The sequence below is a fragment of the Thermobia domestica genome, chromosome 6, assembly GCF_964235325.1.
Source record: "Thermobia domestica chromosome 6, izTheDome1.hap1.1, whole genome shotgun sequence".
NCBI lineage: Eukaryota > Metazoa > Arthropoda > Insecta > Zygentoma > Lepismatidae > Thermobia > Thermobia domestica.
In genome coordinates, this window is record NC_137459.1 from 166796045 (window position 1) to 166817865 (window position 21821).

At 34.4% G+C, this 21821-nt stretch overlaps 2 protein-coding genes across 15 annotated transcripts in view; both read left to right on the forward strand.

Moving 5' to 3' along the window:
* Ssdp (Sequence-specific single-stranded DNA-binding protein) overlaps positions 1-21821 on the forward strand; it is a 690704-nt gene that overhangs the window by 323587 nt on the left and 345296 nt on the right. The gene's annotated exons all lie outside the window — the stretch shown is intronic.
* On the forward strand, positions 6265-17574 carry LOC145688306 (uncharacterized). The gene is made up of 2 exons (XM_081762323.1): positions 6265-7929; positions 12453-17574. The coding sequence occupies exon 2, from the start codon at positions 12455-12457 to the stop codon at positions 14438-14440; it is 1986 nt and encodes a 661-aa protein (XP_081618449.1). The 5' UTR covers positions 6265-7929; positions 12453-12454; the 3' UTR covers positions 14441-17574.

The window sequence follows — 21821 nt, forward strand, 5'->3', positions numbered from 1 at the left end:
AAATTCAAATTTTATTTTGGAAATTTCAGGAAGCGTTAGATTAATCACAAATGATACAAAATTAATATTCCGATGCTTTTTGCATGTACCAGTGACTGATATTGGGCTACAGCCACCCTTTCAAAATTCATGTAATTTACGATAAATATTCTTCGCAGGTCTTAGGGGGGCACAGGGGGTGAATCAACAGATGATGGATCTTTATAACAATTCAAAAGTTTGTTTCGGAAATGCCAGTAAGCGTCAGATTATTCACAAATGTCACAGAATTAATATTCCAATGCTCCTTACATGTGCCAGTGACTTATATGGGGCTATAGCCCCCTTTTAAAAATAAAAAAAACACCATAAATATCCTTAGTAGGGACATACGAGAAGAAGGTATTTCTTTGTTAATTAATCAAAACTTTCGCGGCATTGTAGCAAAAAAAAAAATATGCGTTTATGAAATCTGGAATGTTATTTTGATAACGCACCATCTTAGAGGGACAGAGGGGGCGAAGCATAATTTGGTGGATCTTTATAAAAATTTCAAATTTTATTTTGGAAATTTCAGGAAGCGTTAGATTAATCACAAATGATACAAAATTAATATTCCGATGCTTTTTGCATGTACCAGTGACTGATACTGGGCTACAGCCATCCTTTCAAAATTCATGTAATTTACGATAAATATTCTTCGCAGGGACGTACGGGAAGAAGGTAAATATGCTTTACAATTAATGTGGAATTTGTCATTATTGTAGAAGAATGTTTTGATTTTTTTTTTTTTTTAAATCTTGAATCTAGTGTAAATGAATATCGTCTGTCAGTGTACCAGATTGAGGATATAACTTTGTTGTTTAGTCATCACCGGAATATAATCAAAGATTTTTGCGTTTTTATAAAACAAATTGGACTCTTTTTATAGCATAAAATCACACATACAAGTTACCTGTATATTTTCTGCCCACTTCAGCAAACCAACTCGAACACAAAATGACAATGGAAAATGCCGCGGGTATCACGAATGAAAAAATCTTAATGAGAAGTAATATTTTAAAAGTTAAAAGTGTAATAGGTGACCTTTAAGTTTCAATAATGTTTTCTTTATTCATAAAAAAAAAAAGCATATATTTTCCCTACTTCTTCCACAATAACTGTATGATCCCGCTTTCCACGCAGTAGCTTAATCGTATACTGCACTTGTAAGCACGTCAGGAAATCGTATACTACGGACACATGGTTCTTATAAGCGTGTTTCTCTTTTCAATTTTTGGCTTTATCATTTCAAGTAATTCTTCAAATAATTTATCCGGCATTCTAAAATAGTTCGTGTACATTATACTGTCTTCAGTCCTGATTACCTGTACGAGGTTAGCATGAATCCCATGTCCGAATCGTCTTGTAATCCAATCTTTTACCCAGACTTTTCGATTTCTTTTCTTTTTTAAACATAAATACAATGATACCATTGCCACAGACGTGATAAAGCTAAAAGTTGCAGCATCCCTGTCTTCCATTCCAAGGTCTTTATCTCACTACGGCGGGAACAAATTAGGGAGAAACAGGAATTGTCCTTTTCTGACTGACACGGTGCTCACACACACACACACACAAACTCACAAACAGCGTGGTCATCTTTTGTTTGTCTAGGAGACACTCAAAGTTTCTGAAGTAGTTCGCATAATCTCCGAAAGATGTCAGACCCTATTGACCATGTGCTAGAGATATCTACGGAAAATATCGCTGTGTGTAAATAGAAAATATCTCACCTGCATATGATAAAAAAATCTCTACCCTTGATGATTTATCATAACGTCTAAAAAGGGCCTTACTATCATTGAACTGTTTGAAGTTTTCATTTCTAGTTTCCATAACTAACTCTGCTCATCCATAGAACACTTAAACAAGTAATGTCAGTCCTAATCCTAAAAGGCAAACATGTCAGTCCGTGCGCACACTTCTCTGAAATGTTACACATTCTTGCTTAAGCTATTTGTGATGTTGCTTGTAGAAAGACGGTACAATGAGAATCATATTGATAAAAGGCAATCATTTCAGTGCGTCACGCTAATTTGTAGTAGTAAGCAGACATGCTAATAGATGGTATATTCTACCACTTGTTTGCCTGACACTAATTTTTGCTATGTGCAAGATCCCGCGTCGGGATGTTTGCTTTTCTGCACATTTATAGTAAAACGACGAAACCAATTTTTATGGGCCATTTTTGGTACAGAGCGTACAACATGTGCTAAAAACATGAAGGTATCTTCCTCAAAGAGAAATTTATCAATTTGGTGAGGGTCAGGTCCGCAACCAGACACAGAGGTTTGAGGAGCATGAATAGCATTGGGGGGGGGGGGAAGTAATTAAAATTATCTTACAAATGTCTAAAAGTGTTTTTTTTTTTTTTGTATTAATAATAACATTTTGTATTGAGGTCTAGAGGGGCAATGAAAAGTTTAGGGGTGAATGCCCCCTAGCCCCCTCTAGTTGCGGGCTTATTGAGGGTTAATATTAATTAATGGAATCAGAATGTAACCAAATTGAATTTCGAGCAAGTCACAATAACACCTCTAAATAAGACTATTGTTTTGAAATGAAAAATGAAATGAAATTTTGAGTTTCACTATCCCATGGTTATGCCGGTTAGGCTAAAGGAAACGGTGATAATGAGTAATGAATGAAATGGTGGAATGAAGAAAGTGGGAGGAAACGGGAGAACCCCGAGAAAACCCACGCACACGGTGTTTGTCCACCACAAAGTTCACTTGGCGGGAGCAGGGTTTCAACCCGAGACCCCTAGCACCAGAGGTGAACGCTCTACCACTGAGCCACCGCGGCCCCACTATTGTTTTTGAAAACTCATATTAGAGTACGTAATTTCCATTTTCATTAGTTCTTGTGGAAGAAGGTTCAGAAATTAGGACTCACAAACAATGGCGTACAGAAGGAGATTTGATTTTAACTCCCATTGAGTAAGATATTCTGCAAAAATAAGCTTCTACCATATATAATATACAAACACCTGAACTTACAAGGGAAGAGAGGGAGATTATATATCGAAGTGGAAGATGTCTTGTGCACCAATCGAAAGCACTAATAACGCCTATTAAGAAATTGTAATAAAAATGTTCCGAATGTGTATACTGTGCGAGTTATATGAATATACAGGGTGTCCAGAAAATCAGTTTCCATCCTTAGAAATCGCAAACAGTGAAGCAGATACCAAAACAGGAAAACACGTGTTTGATTATTTTAAAAGTGCAACGTATCAAAGAAAAAAGTGTTGTCCCAGGGCCACCCGCAAGGTCCCAGGAGGAGTCCAACTCAAAAATTGCAAATGATGAGAGGGTCAAGTAGCATATCGTTGGAAGCGTGTTGGGAAACGAAATGAAAGAAGACGGGACAACTCTCGGGTCTCTAGAATTATCCTGTGCAAAATGGCCACCGGTCAAAATGTCAGCAAAAACGTCATTGTAAAATCTATGGCCACCTTAAATACTGAAACGGTGAGACAGATGTCAAAACAGGAAAACACATGTGTAATCATTTCAAAAGTACAATGATTGAAAGTAAAAATATTTGTCCCAGGTCCTCCATAGGGTTCTAGACGGGGTCCTACTCAAAATTTTCAAATGGCAAGGGGGCTCAAGAAGGATATCGTTTGAAAGCTGTTGTTAAATGAAACCAGATGGAAAAAGTGTGGGCGCTCTACAATAACACTGTGCAAGCATCTTGCATTTTAGTTCTTCTTTATGTAGTCGGGTTTTAGTTTGTTTTCACTTCAATTCTTATTCAACGGAAAGAAAGGAAATGCCCCTACTGTGAGATTCTGCTCTTTGAGCCCAGTAATATCTAAATAAATAAAGAAAAGAAAATTAAGAAACAAAGAAAAGAAAAGAAATAACATTTAACTTATTTGAGTATAGAACTGACTAGCTAACATATAATGTACAATAGTGGTACTTATGCTTGTTGTGTAGATTATCAAGTATAAAATGATTGAAACAAAAGAAATTTCTTGCATCAGGAACAGCGAATACGTGCAATCGTGTCACAATGACAACAAGTACCGATTGCTAAATGAAAAGCGAATGTGTTTGGAGAATCGAACGAGGATGTATATTCTGACCGGCCACCATTTTGCACAAGATAGTTTGAGAGAGTTAAGACTTGTTCCGTCTTCTTTCATTTCCCAACAGGTTTCCAACAATATGCTACTTGACCTCCCTGCCATTTGAAAATTTTGAGTAGGACCCCCATCTGTGACCGTGTGGAGGATTTACTTGCAATCACTGTACTTTTGAAATGATAACACATGTGTTTTCCTCTTTTGACATATGTCTCACCGTTTATATATATATATATATATATATATATATATATATATATATATATATATATATATATATATATATATATATATTTTACAATGACGCTTTTACTTACCCTTTGACTGGTCGCCATTTTGCACATGATAATTCTAGAGAGTCGAGGCTTGTTCCATCTTCTTCCATTTTCCAACAGGTTTCCAACGATATGTTTCTAGACCCCCTTACCATTTTCAATTTTTGAGTTTAACCCTGCCTGGAACCCTGCGGGTGGCCCTTTGACAACACTTTTTGCATTGATACCTTGTACTTTTAAAACGATCAAATACGTGTTTTCCTGTTTTGCCATCTGGTTCACCGTTTGCGATTTCTAGGAGTGGAAACGGATTTTCTGGACACCATGTATATTCATATAACTCAAACAGTATATGCATTCGGAAAATTTTTATTACAATTTCTTAATAGGCGTCATTAGTGCTTTCAATTGGTGTATAAGCCATCTTTCACTTCAATATGTAATCTCCCTCTCTTCCCTTGTTAGATGAATTTGGGAGCGTGAATCCCCCTATGACAAACTTCTGCGTACGCCATTTCTCATAAATGACTACTAATCAGTTCCAGAGGTGAGTTTCTATGTGAGAATGTGTTCTGCTTTAGCACTTCTCCCTATAGACGATGTCGACGCTGATTGGTTTTGTATTATGGTGATAGCACATAATCACGAAAGACTTTCAAATTTATAATTTTGTAGAACAGTTTGTTGAGCAACTGCGTTTTTGACTTTACCTTACGGAACAACTCACGTCAACAGCACAGAACGAGTAATGTTTCTGAAGGATGGGATCATAGAATCAATTCATTAATGGATAAGATAATGCTAATGTTTACTATGTGGTGAAGTGTCTATAAAACTGAGGCTGTGTACAACAATTACATATATGAAAGAAAAATTTAAACCATTTAAGGGAAACGTAGGCGGTATCAGCACATGAGGTTGGACGAAATAATAATAAACACATTAACTGAACATGTAACCACAAATGATGTTAAGAAGTTCTTGAGAAAAAATTGACACGTTCAAAAGTTGAAGTAATTTTTTGTTAGGGGGGAACTGCATTATCGATTGTTTGGTTATTGTACTTGTAATTTGTATCCACAAGTGTATATGTATTGCATTTATGTATCTATGGTTTTGTACTTGTGCAATGTGGTGACAAGTCGGTAGACGCATTTTGTATAATGTACTGTTTCTATTGGTAGAGTATGTATTTTCCTTATATAAAGGGCCCAGGTATTATTGTTCAGTACTAGTATAGAAATATTTGTTCTTCACATGGGAAAAATAATATTTACGCAGTATCTTTGAAAGTAAAGAAATAAGTGAAATATATAACGATATGAAATTCCTTGGCATTGCCTCTATCGAATTTTTTACAGGTATGCACATGGATGACAGGAATCACGGTTGGGTTTACTATTTCACAGGCACTATGATTTCGCTGTATAATTTTTGCATATAAATGTTATCCCCCAATCTCCCTTCGTGTCGAAAATCGAAAAATAAATACGTGCCTCATCAGATGTGGCGTAGATAGATATGTGTACATAATTTGGTGGCTGTAGGTGACTCCTTTCTGTGCAAAAATCTGATGACAAACACACATTATTTTATATATTAATAAGTTTAAGTGTAATTATTGTACGGTACTCATTATTAGCTCTTTGTAATACTGTATATAAATTTCAGATATTGTATTTTATTTCAAAACTTTCACTGACTATTTCTATTGCACCGATTGAACTATCTTAAAAACATTAACGTAAATTACGAATTCATTGAAGGTTAATTTTGACTTTGATATTTGATAAGGCCTGATGTTTGATAACAGTTGAGACCTTTCCTGTAACGGAATGTCTGAAGTATCCTCTCTCAGCTCGGCAAATATTGAGTTATTTTTAACAGTATCACAAATGCCGATGCCACAAGTACCGCGGTATCATAAATGTCACACATCAGCCAGATCGTTGTGTATAACGAAGTTCTTAAATAATTGCATTGAAAATATACTGCAGAATTTGAGGTAGTTCGGTGTGTAATATATGGCTGTACCAGGAGTATATTTTTATTTTTTTTCTTTTAATATTGTATATTTTAGTTTCTGATATAATTGCAAGTATATTTTTCCTTTTCATTTAAGTGATTCTAAAAGAATGAACTTTTGGTTTTAAACTGATAAGACTTAAAGATGAAATCATTGCTTGAGGTTGACTTCGAACTAAACTGCTATAGATAATCTTTCAGCTATCCACGTTGTATTTGCTTTTTGTAGATAATTCTCTAGTTGCCGTTTTTGTTTACTTAAGGCACATGATCATGACTTCTTGAGTTAACATCGATAATTTGTCAGCTTCAAAGTTTTGTTTTTCTGTTCTGTTAACTATCTTATGTACTCAAAGTCAATACTTGGTTCCAGAAGTATTATTAATGTATGAACAAATGGATGACTATGACTATGTGTACGTGATGTTTTGAAGTTCAATGATAAGACACTCACATGAGAGATTAAATGTTTCCTTTTTGAAATCTCTTAACACCAAAAGGCGAGAACAACAAGATTAATGTTAAATATATAAACTATGAAAATTCACAGATAGATTATTCAGTGTTAAAATCATAGACGCGTAACTACCGCGAGAATTCATCCGAAGAAGACTCTTTTTCTCATCCACCCAGAGCATATACTTATATTTTAAGAACTACGGTTCTTACTGGCTGGCTGCTTAGTCTTAATTCTTTCGATTAATTCAACTAGAAATTTAACTCTTCGTCCTGAAGTCTTTTTGGAAATTCTAAATCTTAACATACTTCAAAACATCACTTCAAGATATAATCTTTTAATATATATATATATCATTATTTTATTCTATGAAATCTTGGATATGTGAATCCTGTAATTAATACTTTTATTTTTTTCAACAATAAATACGGCTTTCTCTATCTGGGATTTGCCGCGAAAAGATCCTACGTACTTTCTTTAAATCCTTCAAGAACCTACGGTTCTACTACAGATAAATTGGTGGCAGCGATGGAATTCGCGGAGCCGTAACACATCGACCTGAGTTCGATCTCAAACTAACCCATTATACCAGGAAACTTCAAAAATTTGTGGCGGAACTGAGAGTAGTAAATCTCAGTCTCTGCAATTTTTATATTGAAATTGAGTCTTTCTTCAAAAGAAAAAGAAAACTAAGGGTTTTCATTATATATATGCATCTGGGTGGCTATGTAAGCCAGGACGAAGAAAAATAGCAGCCAACATTTTAACAAATTTTTCGAAGTGTGAAGTTTCAATTTCCTTACTACGGAGTGCCAGGTTGCAGGCGCAACCTGAGGGACAGCAAGAACCGAATCCTGCCAAGCAGAGACATTTTGTGAACACCCCATGTGACAGTTTGTTGCCAGTATACAAGAAGACAAGACCCCGGTTTTGCAGCGGAGAGAACTAACAAAGGGTACCCAGGACAACTAGATTTCATCTCTCAGCGGAGACCAGCATCTGTTTCAGCACGCTTAGCGGCAATCTACCCAGGACTTACAGTTCCACAACAAACAGTGAGTACAAAACAATTTCTTAGGTTTCTTGCGAGATTCAGTTGGAATAATTCAAGTGTGAATAACTGTTTTTTCCGTGGCCAGAAATACAAGTTATTAAGAGTAGGACAAAAGAATATTAATACGCGTTCTTTACGAAGAAGGAAACCCACTTCAGTACACGCGCTTTTGTACGTTCTTCGATAGAAGGGAGTGTCCGAAAGGATTATAAGGTTATCTTAAGCTAAATAATACTTTTGTCTGTAGGATTAGTAAGGTAAATTGATAACTACATAAACTTCTGTAAAACATGGCACATTCGCAAACAAACAGTAACGCCGATTCTGAAATAGATTATTGTTCCATTTCGGAAGCTTTAAAGTTAATACATAACCCATTCAATGGAGACAAACGTGCTCTTCCTGAGTTTATAGATAACTGCGATGCAGCTTTTTCTCTAGTTCAACCGTCCCAACATAGTAAGTTATTGAAATTTGTGAAAGCACGTATTATTGGTGACGCAAAGTCAAAGTTGTTAGTTAGAAGTGCCACTGGAACTTGGGCCGAAGTAAAAGAAGTCTTACAAGAAAATTATTCGATTAGGAGAACTATCGATTTTTACGCTTGTTCATTGTTTAGTGCCAGGCAGAACAAAACAGAGAGTATCGCAGATTGGGGTTCGCGCATCGATTCCCTGCAGAGTCAATTAAAAGAAGCAGCGGTAAGAATATTACATCAAAACCATGTTCCAGGAGCCGTAGAGCTAATTCAGCATTTAGCTAAAGCATCTTTTATACAAGGTCTTTCAGACGACAAAATTCAAATGATAGCTCGCAGTAAAGACAGTGACACGTTGAATTTTGGTGGGGCTGTAGAAATTTGTTTGGAACAGGAATCTAACCAATTGTCTAATAAGGATAGAACTGAGAAAGGGAAGAACTCACAATCACAAGGTAGTAGGAAATTTAAGAAAAACATTTCTTGTTATTTTTGCAAGAAGCCTGGGCACATTGAGGCCAATTGTAGACTAAAACATAGTAAAGGCACACAAAATAAAAATGTGCGGTATAGTGCTAACCAAAGTTTAGAGGGATCCCATATGTGTTGCCATGCACAGGAGATGCATGAAGACTCTACTAGTAAGTACGAGTATTGTTGTTCCGGCCACAGCTGTGGGTCGAAGTGTCTTTCTGAAGGAAGACAGGGACAAGGTACAGAGAAAAGTATGAATCAAAATAAGTGTATCAAAATGAATGCGGGAAACGGTCGACGGGAGTAAATCAGCAGTCTGCTTACTTTCCTCCTCTGAAAAAGGGCTGTAAAGAAAAACCTCCAGGTAGTCTTGAAGTACAAATAAAAGAATTAGGACCAAGTACTAAACATTTTTTGATAGATACAGGATCAGACATTACATGCATTCATAAAGACATTCTGTCTCCTGAATTAGTGAATAAAATTGATCATAGTAAAGTTACGAAAATCAAGGGTATATCAGGTTCCCCTTTATATTCATGTGGTTCTTTAACTTTGAATTTAGAAATTGATCAGAAATCTATTCCGGCTTTGTTCCATGTAGTAGATAAATTATTACCTAGCTCCTATTCAGGAATAATAGGTAGAGATTTCTTAGAGAAACACGAATGCATCATATCATTTGAAACAAGTAGTACGAAATATACTATTCCAGGTCGCTGTCAACTATTAGTTGAAATTCCAGCAAAGAATAATGGCGTAGGGATAGTTTCAAAACAATCCTTAGGAGAAGGGATTTTTCTTGCGGAGAGCCTCACTGTAGCCAAAGATAATAAATGCATTAGTTGTGTAATGAATATAAATGATGAAGAAAAGGTTATTGAAATTGCTCCAGTCGAATTAGAAGAATTTGTGGAAGTCGACGAAACTTTAGTTGCTCACATAGAACAGGATAAAAACAATAGTAAAAATAGTAGTATTAGTGAAAGATTAGAACTACTAAAATCTCTTGTCAGACTAGAACATTTAGATTCAAAAGAGAAAGAAATAATTTGGCAGCTCTGTATAGACTATAATGATATATTTTATCTCCCTGGAGATAAACTTACTGCAACAGCAGCTATTGAACACTCTATTCCGTTCAAACCAGAATTTCAAGGTAGTATCATAAACCAAAAGAATTACCGATTGCCAGAAATTTATCGCGAAGAAGTCAACAAACAAGTAGAACAAATGTTAGAAAATGAAATCATTACCCCTTCTACGAGTCCTTTCAATTCTCCCATGTTAGTTATTCCAAAAAAGATGGATGCTTCCGGGAAAAAGAAATATCGTGTGGTAATTGATTTTCGAAATTTAAATAATCTGACTATTGGGTATTGTTTTCCGCTCCCAAACATTGTAGACATTTTGGACCGTTTAGGAAAAGCCAAACACTTCAGCACTTTAGACCTTGCGTCTGGTTATAATCAGGTGTTAGTTAAGGAAGAAGACAGACCGAAAACTGCCTTTTCAACAGACAAAGGTCATTTTCATTATCTTAGAATGCCTTTTGGGCTAAAAAACGCGCCATCGTCATTTCAATATTTGATGAATACAGTTCTATCAGGATTACAAGGTACTTCATGTTTCATTTTTTTGGATGATTGCGTAATATATTCTGACACGCTAGAAAAACATGAAAAACAACTCCGAGAGATTTTTCAAAGATTTAGAGAAAATAATTTGCAATTACAACCAGACAAATCAGAATTCTTTAGACCAGAAGTAGTTTATTTAGGCCATGTCATTACAGCTGACGGAGTGAAGCCAGATCCCCGGCTTATCTCAAAAGTCATGGAATTTCCAGTCCCCAAGGATAAGAAACAAGTAAAAGGATTTTTAGGCTTGACAGGATACTATAGAAGACATATTCCAGATTACGCCAAAATCGCATATTCTCTAACCTCTCTCCTAAAACAAGACGCAGAATTTCAATGGTCTGCTAATCACCAACTTGCTTTTGAAACTTTGAAAGAAAAACTAACTCAAGCTCCTGTTTTAGAATACCCAGATTTTTCAAAACCGTTCATAGTAACCACAGATGCTAGCCTCAACGCCATTGGAGCTATTTTAAGTCAAGGTGAAATAGGAAAAGATAAACCTATTGCTTACTCAAGTAGAAAATTGAATCAAGCGGAAACTCGGTACAGTGCAACTGAAAAGGAATTACTTGCGATAATTTGGGCTTCCAAAATTTACAAACCTTACATTCTAGGCAGAAAAGTAACATTTGTCACGGATTGTAAACCACTTACTTGGGTTTTTTCGGTAAAGGATCCCACCTCTAGATTAATTAGATGGAGAATTCAATTAGAAGAGCTAGATTATGAAATCGTTTACAAACAAGGGAAAAGGAATACAAATGCAGATGCTCTAAGTAGAATGTATGCATTAGAAGCAGATGTAGCAGATAGAAATCTTTTAGACGAAGATACCAAAAGACACATATTAAAAGAATTTCACGAAATTGCAATAGGAGGCCATCAAGGTGTTTGTCGTACGTACGAAAAAGTAAAAGAATACATGAAATTAAATGATTTAGAAATATCTCTTTGGCCAAAGTTAAGAGAAGACATAGAACAATTCATTCGGGTCTGTGACAGTTGTCAACGAAACAAAATTTGCTCTAAAGTAAAAATGCCTCTCGAAATTACAACTACACCTAGTACCACTTTAGAAAAGGTATGTTTAGACGTTGTAGGGCCCCTAACAACAACAGACAAAGGTAACAAGTATTTGTTAACAGTCCAAGAAGAACTTTCGAAATATACATTTGCAGTCCCTCTACCACAACAAGATGCTGATACAATAGCCAGAGCTTTCGTAGAAAATATAGTTTTAAAATACGGTATTCCACAGATAATTCTTACAGACCAAGGGAGTAATTTCATGTCAGATATCATGAAAAGAGTATGTAAAATTTTGCAAATTGAAAAGATAAATACCTCTAGCTATCACCCACAATCAAACGGTAGTCTAGAACGTTTTCATCGTTCACTGAAAGAATTTTTACGACATTTTGTGTCTGAAAATCAAAGAGATTGGGACACCTATATTCCTTATGCTCTTTTTGTATATAACACAACTCCTCACACAAGTACAAATTTTCAACCTCATGAGTTGTTGTTTGGTAAGAAAGCTAATATTCCAGGCATTCTCCAAAAGAAACCCCTTGAACCTCTGTATAACTACGACGACTATGTCAAAGAGTTAAAGCAGAAACTGCAAGAAATTCATCAACTAGCCAAATTAAAGTTGCAGATATCCAAGGAAAAGAACAAAGAATATTATGATCAAGATAGCAATGAATTTCTTTTCAAACCTGGTGATGAAGTTTTACTTTTTGATGAATCCGTACGTCGTGGACGTTCGAAAAAACTAACTTCTTATTGGGTAGGTCCCTATACAGTCATTAACACAAAAGGTGTAAATTGTCAGATTAAAAGAGGAGGAAAGGTAACAACTGTGCATGCGAATAGACTAAAACTATACTATTGAGAAATTCTAATATCATAACATACCTCTTTCAGGTATGGTTCGTTTACTCTTTCTGCTTTTGGCTATTTCTCTCCCGTTGGGATTTGCTTTCCTTGGCGTTGAAGTGGAAAAATTCCATGATTCACCTGGACTATATTATAATAATTTGGGTTTCACACAAATATACAATGTAGAATGGCGACTGGTTGTGTTTGTGAATCTGTCTATGTTAGATTTTAATTATAATGTAATTAATAAGTATTTTTCTGTCACAAAACACATATGTAATTTAAATATGGTACAAGCCAACAAAACAAGTTGTGATAACATAAATGGGAATCAAATTCTTCAAAAACTACAAGGAATTCAAGAGTTACGTAAAATCATAGATCAAACTACAAAAGTCACAAGTGACTCTCATAGAAATAAACGAGGAATATTCAATTTTGTAGGTGAAATTTCAAAGGTACTATTTGGGACTTTGGATAGTCATGATGCTGATTATTACACACAGCAGATTCATAAATTAGTAACTGATCAGAAAGATTTTCTGAAACTGAGCAAAGAACAAATGGTAGTGGTCAAATCGACATTACATTCAATTAATAATACTTTATATGCTGTAGAAAATAATGAAGAGTTATTAAGTAAAAATATAGAACTATTAAAGAATGAGCTGAATAAACGTGCTTCTCAGTTAAATAAAGAATTTCTAAATTTAAAACTAAAGGTAGCCTTAAATGATCACATTCAAAAATTAGATCAATTGTGTAGAGATCTGAAAGCACAGTATGATATAGTCCTACGAGCTATCCTAAATGCTCAACATGGAATATTACAACCACACATAATAACCCCATTTCAGATACTTCAACATTTTAAAATTAGTCAAGTTGACTTAAATAATGGTGTATCATTACCCATTCCCCTTAGCGTTTCATATGGGTATTTACTTTTGAAACTTCTTTCTTTAGATGTCTTTATTAATGATGGTATATTAGGTTATGTCATTCGATTACCCCTCACGGAAAATATGAAATATTTCACTTATAAGGTAATGCCATTTCCGTTTAAAGTAGACGAAACTGATAAATACATTTTTATTCAGCCAGAAAAGGAAATGTTACTTATGGATAGCACGAAACAACACTATTTTAAAATAAGTGAAATAGAGTTTCAAAAATGTAAAATTTTAAGAGATGATTGGTTTATTTGTAAACAAAACTTCCCTATTCTTTCGACACATTTGCATGAAGATTGTGAAGCTAAATTGCTTCAATATGTTCGAAATATACCTAATGATTGCAATCAAAGAATTGTACAGTTAACAGAACTAATGCTAGTTCCTATAGGTAATAATAATTGGTTGTATATCGCTCCAGAAAATGAAAAACTAACAATTGTTTGTAAATCACAAGAACCTTATGATGTGAATTTGAAAGGATCTGGCAAAATTTACTTAAACAATGGTTGTAAAGCATATGGTATTCGTACTTTAATCCAATCCCAAAGTATTATGTCAGTTAATGTTTCCCACAAAGATATAATTCCTCAATTTAACCTCTCTTTAGATTGTTGTGAAGTATTGGGTGAGAAAGTTCCATTTTCAGATATAACCATAGATTTACCTTTGAAACATGTAATTAATACTGTCCAAGACTTGAAATATGCAAGTCACAAGGTTGATGAAATTCAACAGCAAATATCTGAAGAAGAATGGAAACTTAATCATACTAATACTGTATCAAATTTATCTATTATTGCGTATGTCTGTGCTGCAATAGTTATTATTATTGTAATTTGTTGTTGCTGTAAAAGATGCGGATGTTTGAAGTTATTTTACAAATGGTACAAAGATGATGCATGTTGCAGACAGATATGTTTTAAGCCAACTATTGTAAATAAGATTCAACAACGAGACGATGTTGCTGATAAGGTGGTTATAATGAGTAAAATAGCAAATTCATTGGAGGTAACTGAATCAGAAGAAATTCCTCTCACGAACAGAAAAGTACCAAGTCCTAGAAACAAAATTAGATAAGCAGAGAGTAACTTAAAACAAAATTTTACGATATAAAATTTTGTTTTCGATAAGGGGGGAAGTGTAATATATGGCTGTACCAGGAGTATATTTTTATTTTTTTTCTTTTAATATTGTATATTTTAGTTTCTGATATAATTGCAAGTATATTTTTCCTTTTCATTTAAGTGATTCTAAAAGAATGAACTTTTGGTTTTAAACTGATAAGACTTAAAGATGAAATCATTGCTTGAGGTTGACTTCGAACTAAACTGCTATAGATAATCTTTCAGCTATCCACGTTGTATTTGCTTTTTGTAGATAATTCTCTAGTTGCCGTTTTTGTTTACTTAAGGCACATGATCATGACTTCTTGAGTTAACATCGATAATTTGTCAGCTTCAAAGTTTTGTTTTTCTGTTCTGTTAACTATCTTATGTACTCAAAGTCAATACTTGGTTCCAGAAGTATTATTAATGTATGAACAAATGGATGACTATGACTATGTGTACGTGATGTTTTGAAGTTCAATGATAAGACACTCACATGAGAGATTAAATGTTTCCTTTTTGAAATCTCTTAACACCAAAAGGCGAGAACAACAAGATTAATGTTAAATATATAAACTATGAAAATTCACAGATAGATTATTCAGTGTTAAAATCATAGACGCGTAACTACCGCGAGAATTCATCCGAAGAAGACTCTTTTTCTCATCCACCCAGAGCATATACTTATATTTTAAGAACTACGGTTCTTACTGGCTGGCTGCTTAGTCTTAATTCTTTCGATTAATTCAACTAGAAATTTAACTCTTCGTCCTGAAGTCTTTTTGGAAATTCTAAATCTTAACATACTTCAAAACATCACTTCAAGATATAATCTTTTAATATATATATATATCATTATTTTATTCTATGAAATCTTGGATATGTGAATCCTGTAATTAATACTTTTATTTTTTTCAACAATAAATACGGCTTTCTCTATCTGGGATTTGCCGCGAAAAGATCCTACGTACTTTCTTTAAATCCTTCAAGAACCTACGGTTCTACTACAGGTGGGAAGCTCAAATAAATAAATAAATCAGTTTAGTAATTGTAAACAATAAGAGCTTTCAATTAATCAAAATTTTAACCTATAGTATAGTGGGTCGAAGGCTTGGGCGGAACAACTAATATGTTCTAATGAAGGACCTCCTTAGCATTTAAATGACATTGAACATGATGTAGTAATGCATTTATACTCTTATGCTGTACTAAGGAAATTTGTTACTGATTTGGAATTTGACAACATACTGATTGTTCTGAGAAAATGTTTAGATGTAATCATGGATTAAAAAGGTGTATCACGTGTACTATATGTAAATACTTATTTCAAGATGAATTGATTAAAGTAAGTTTTATTTCGTTTCTTATATATCACATGGTTCCCTGAAAATTTTGTTTGAAGTTCTTTCTTATTTTAAAGAAGTAATGACGTATTGTTTCGTTGGTAAATCAATGGGTTGCTATGGTTCAGATGTCTTATTGATCCTTCATTTATCGAAAGTGGTCATGCGCTTTCGTTCGAGTGTATGAGGTGTACATACTGTGTCACCATATTTAGCGTGACCATGCGGTGCACACTTTGTCCTGGAAAGCGACCTTGAGCTTTAAATGGAATATATATATATAGTTGTAAAAATCACTAAGGCAGATTCGAAAGATGATCTAAATTATTGGATATATTTCATATAGCTTTCTTGATTTTTTTTTAAAAGTATAATGTTCAATGCTGTTGCAAAATAAAAGTAAAAGATTGTGCAGGATCCTAAGTATGTTTAAATACTGCGCTACGTAAAAAATAAAACTTCAGATAATAGGCGCAGTGATGAATAAAGTACCTAACAATATGACAAAAATCACACAACTAGTTACAGGGAAATCAGTAGAAAACAAAATAAGAAATTAAAAATTAAATGCCTCACTAATGTTATAATAAATAATAATGCTAATACACTTCTGTGATCATTATCGGCATTAAAGAAAAAGTTATAGGTGAATAGAGAAATATCAAGATATCAACTTTTTCCAGAGCTGATTAAGTTGCGATAGATATCAGAGTGGTGAGCAATACCTTGGATATTTGTGAGCACAGAGAATTTGTCTCAAACGTTCATATGAAGTAATAAGTTGAAGTTATACAAAATTAGATAAGGTTTAATGCTTTGACTCCAATCCCATGTACCAGCTCGCACCGTGTGGACTTTGTGGTTGACAAACACCGTGCTCGTGTTTTCTCGGGGTTCCCCGTTTCCTCCCACTTTCTTCATTCCACCATTTCATTCATTTCTCATAATCACCGTCTCCTTTGGAGTAACCGGCATAACTGTGGGACGTAAAACTCAAAGATTTCATTTCATTTTTCCAGTTCCATGTAGAATTTGGAGCAATGTATTAATACAATCAAACAATGCCGAAGTTCTGCTCAATAATATTGTAGCAGTTCAACCGAAAGGTACCAATAAATGTATGTCTAAAAAAGTGTTCAGAGTTATATATTAGTCATGTATTTCGTTTTTGAAATGCCCTATCGATACACATCTTTTAAACTGTACCAAACTGACAGGTAGCGGAATTTGCTATATAAGCCCAGGAGCGAATGTGTTGGTGAATATCCAATGTACAGTTCGATTGATATATGTCAAGAGTTAGCATATATTTTCTTAGTACAATCATTTCTTTATTCTGTCAAAATTATTAATTTTCTCCAGCTTACGGATAAACCAGGGTTACTTTGTTGATTCCTTCTATATAGTGTTACTAAGTTATTAAATTTGTGTATCTGTGTATAACACGATTTTCAAGATTGTGACCAGTTCTGTTTTCGACCTGCTACTATGGCAGTGTTGGTCAAAGTTTAATAGATGACTCCAGATTTTGTTCAGAAAGTGTCATAGTATTTTAGGCGCATGTTTTTAGATTACACACTTCCTAATAGTGGGCTGGTGTCAAGGTAATTCTCACGACTCTATATTGAATTTTGTGTTATACATAATTTTCTGAGATTCAGCAAATTTATATGCGTTAGCTTTTTTATATTCAGTTTTGACATATTATTCTACAGTGAAATTATTTGTTGCTTGTTTGTACTAGTATATGCAAATGTTCATTCATTGTTGAAAAGCGTGTCACCAAAATATATGACAGTAAATTAACTTGAATACATATTATTCAACAATGAAATGCATCCTGAAAACACTGGATATGTAGTATTGAACGAACTCATATTTTGTATTGCAGTTTTGAATTATTAAGAATGAAGAGAAATAGCAATAATAATAATAATAATAATAATAATAATAATAATAATAATAATAATAATAATAATAATAATATAAGGAAACATTGCCAAGTTTGGATAGACAACAGTACTAGATATAATAATCGGCAAAATGACTACACTATTTGAGAAATCAGTCGTTTTGCATTATTTTTACATGCCATTCCTTCTAACTCCCACCCCATGGGGAGTCTCATTTCCATAGCATTTTTTTCCAGATTGAACATCATTTATCCATCTTATTTGGTTAAAATTCCTCCAGACTTCTCGAAATTATGCTGGAATATACATTCTTACACACACATCCGTGTATTGATGGGTGACCAACGCCTTCGGCGTTGCCCTATATATTATCCCAATGCAACTGGCGTGCTCGTTCATGCCTGAACTTCGGATTAAATGCCATAGCGAACTCAGACTATGGATTCGACACTAATCTCAGTAATTTGAAACATTTTTCACATCTTCTTACCCCCATTCTTTTGGGGGCTGAAATTGGACCTTAACCCTATCAGGAGTGTAATTATTAATCTCAGGGATATCGACAACTATGGATTCAAGATTAATATCATTCGTTTTCATTATTGTTACCTGTCAGTCTCTCTCCCGTCACCTTAGCGGTTTTAATAGTGGCTAAACTTAGATGCTATGCTGAGTGTCACTGATCAACTCAAGGACCCCGAAAACCATGAATTCGATATTAATACCGGTCGACTTCGAATATTTCCCCCCTTCCTCTCTCCCTAGGTGTGCTAAGAGATCTTACCCTACTGAATGCTGAACTTGAAGATCATGGGAACTATTATCAATCAACATAGTGACCACAAAACCTATGGATTCGACACTAATATCTGCCATTTTGTTATGTTTATGTCACCTTTACCCTCCTTAGAAGTACTAATGACTGCTGAATTTGGATTTAAACGGCATCGGAAGTGTCACTGCTTATCTCAGCGACTCCAAAAACTGAAGATTCGACATTATATATTCCACTTTCAATCATTCTTACATGCATCTTTTTTCCTTTCCCTTAGATGTGCAAGGGGAGTTCTCGGGCTGAACTGGAGCGAAAAGGGCATCGACACTCACCATTCAGCTCATGAACCCCGAAAACTCTGTATTTGATACTAATATTGGCCATTCTCGATAATATTTGTATGTCTCCCTTCCTCCTAGATGTACAAAAGGGGTTCTTTTTTTCAGACTGCAAGTAATGTGAGTGCCAAGCTTAGTTAAAATTGCTTTAGAATTTCCAGGGTTTTGGCGGAACATGCATATCTACACCTACACACATGTAGATAAACACGATAGTAGATTATAATACAAATTTGTAGAATCACATTTCCATTGAAATGTGTATCCTGAGGGAGAAGGGGTTCAAATATTTTCCATAAACCTATTCTCCTCATGCAAAGAACAGGCATTTTAAGTAGTAATATATATATATATATATATATATATATATATATATATAATATTTATTTATTTATTTGCCGGGAGGAGATAATGTCCTTGTTATTCAGGTGTCCGCTGTTGAGAGAGATTCTTTAAAGGAGGTTTAACTGTGTCTATATACGAGGGAGAACCGATAAATAAATCATACTATTTTTCCGCGTGGTATTCCTACTGATTGAGGACATAAACACAAAAAACGATACACTTTTTAAGTTCACACTGTAGTTGACAGTTTGTCGACTTCTAGCAATATAAATGTAAACTACTGAACAGTAACGGCGTGTGTGTTACAGTCGTAAAATTTAGGAAATACACAGGGAAATTGTGTGCGTGTACAGGAAATACCGTATGGACCGTAACAACAGCTCCAAGTGATGGTAATTCTTTGAAAAGTGTCGTGTGAACCTTGTGGATTTACCAAGTGCCGGACGTCCAGTAGGAGCTTCAAGTGAACGAAATATTACGAAAATTGAAGAGGCAGTTTGTAATGACCGACGAATCCACCATCCTCGAACGTTGTCCAACATGTTCAACATTTCATACGATATAGTGTATGATACGGTGCGCATGACAAACGAAAATTTCGGCAAACGAATATTCGATGGATGCGAAAGAAGCTCACACAATTCCATAGCGGTCAGCAAGTGACGATATATCTTGTTCACCTGGCACGATACGTTGAAGGACATGCTTCTCTAGATGGTATCGTTACAAGTGACATACCTTGGACGTACCACTAAACGGTTGAAACAAATCAGACATCCGTAGAATGGAAACACACAGATTTTCTACGAAAGAAGGATACCAAACTGACTCAATCTGAGAAGAAAGCGCCGTTGGATTTGCTAACATGTGTTTTCATTGTGAACTCTGCATCGTACAAAACAACATAGCACGTTTGTCACGAAGCACAGCACACAACTTTGCCAAACATTAATACTGGAAATATCGAACTCCTTCAGGATAACACACTATGACATGTTGCTGCTTCTGTTCTGGAGAAATTCAAAGTTTAGCAAGAGGTGCTTAACACACGCCGTAAACTTTTGTTTCACACCTTCAGACTATAATATTTTTTGGCCCGGTGGAGAGTCTTGTCCGGTCAACGTGTCAATTCGATGATTGAAGTGTGCAGATGGCTATACTTCAAAAAGACAGACTTACATGAACAGGATATTTTGAAATTTGTTCCTCAATGGGAAGAATGTGTCCAGAGTTGATATCTATGTTGAAAAGTAGCGTTAGTATGAACCTTTATATTGTGTGATAAATATTCTTCATGTGTTACTTCATAAATTTCTGTGTGTTACTTGTTGATCAGCTGTGATACACAGGGTGTTCCATTTGTGTTGAAATGCCCATGTAACATTTTACACTAATATATAAAGTAAAATTCAGTTACATTTTGTAACATATAACTATCCACAGGGGAACATTGTCATACTCTTTATGCCACAAAAATAAATAATCAAAGCTCTGTCCATAAGATCTTCATGTAGAAAAGTAGGGGATGACAGCAGATTCTTCAGAACCTGTTAGATGATTATCAAACAATGAAAAAAAATCGAATGTAACACTTCCTCAACCAGGGCCTTCATTGTGAAATTTAATATTCAAAATGGCACCCGCGCGCCAAGTACCAAATCATATTTAAACTAGAATATCTTCTCACAGTAACAAGCTAGAAACTTAGTTCTTGTAGAAGATTAAAGATAATTGATAGCAAAAGTAAGAAAACTGGGTATATTGTATACATGTTGTCGCCATATTTAAAAGCAACGGTCATTTTAGCCAAACTTTATTTTTTTCCGCTTCTCTCTTTTTCATTTCATGACAAATAACTATGAAAGCATTACAGATATGAGAACACAATCCAAACTAATTCAAGAAGCATACTCTTAAATTTCCTTCGTTACTAATATTTTTAGTAGATCTTAAAAATGATTGAGCTATTTAAGTTTAAGTGGCGCAGTGTGTAGCGATTTGTTTGGACTGTTTAATAAATTAAAGGCAAAGCATTGACTACGCGCTAAACTTTCAAAGCTATTATATTTCAACAAATTAAAATAGTCCATTCATTTTATTGGTAAATTAAAGGTAATAGATTGATGTGTCCCAGGGAATGAAGTAATAATGCTATTGCGTTTGTCAAGTACTATTATTAACATGTTTGTTCATATAATATATAGGTAATGTAATTATTATAGCGTTTTATTTTGCAGACCCGGATGTCAGGAGAATTTACTTTAATTTGTTGATAACATAATGTGTGCTTGTGAGAGCTAGTAACATTTAACGTATTTTTTTTCTTTTTTTTTACAGGTTCATTTTTTTTTTTTTTACAAACGTATGACTTTAGCTATGCTTTAGAGAATATTTACATATGTCATTTCAGAATATAATGTAAAATTACTGACAACTTGAAATACTCAAAATAATTAAAATTTTCCAAATATTTTAGTTGTGCTTGAGATCAATATTTGTAAGTTGGGAAATTACAGGATAAAGTAAAACTATTGACATTCAACAGCGTAAAGTCGTAAAATATGAAGGGCTATTTTTAAGAAATGCATCTTAATGTAATTTTTTTTTGTATGTATATTGTGTTTTGGAATACAAAGTA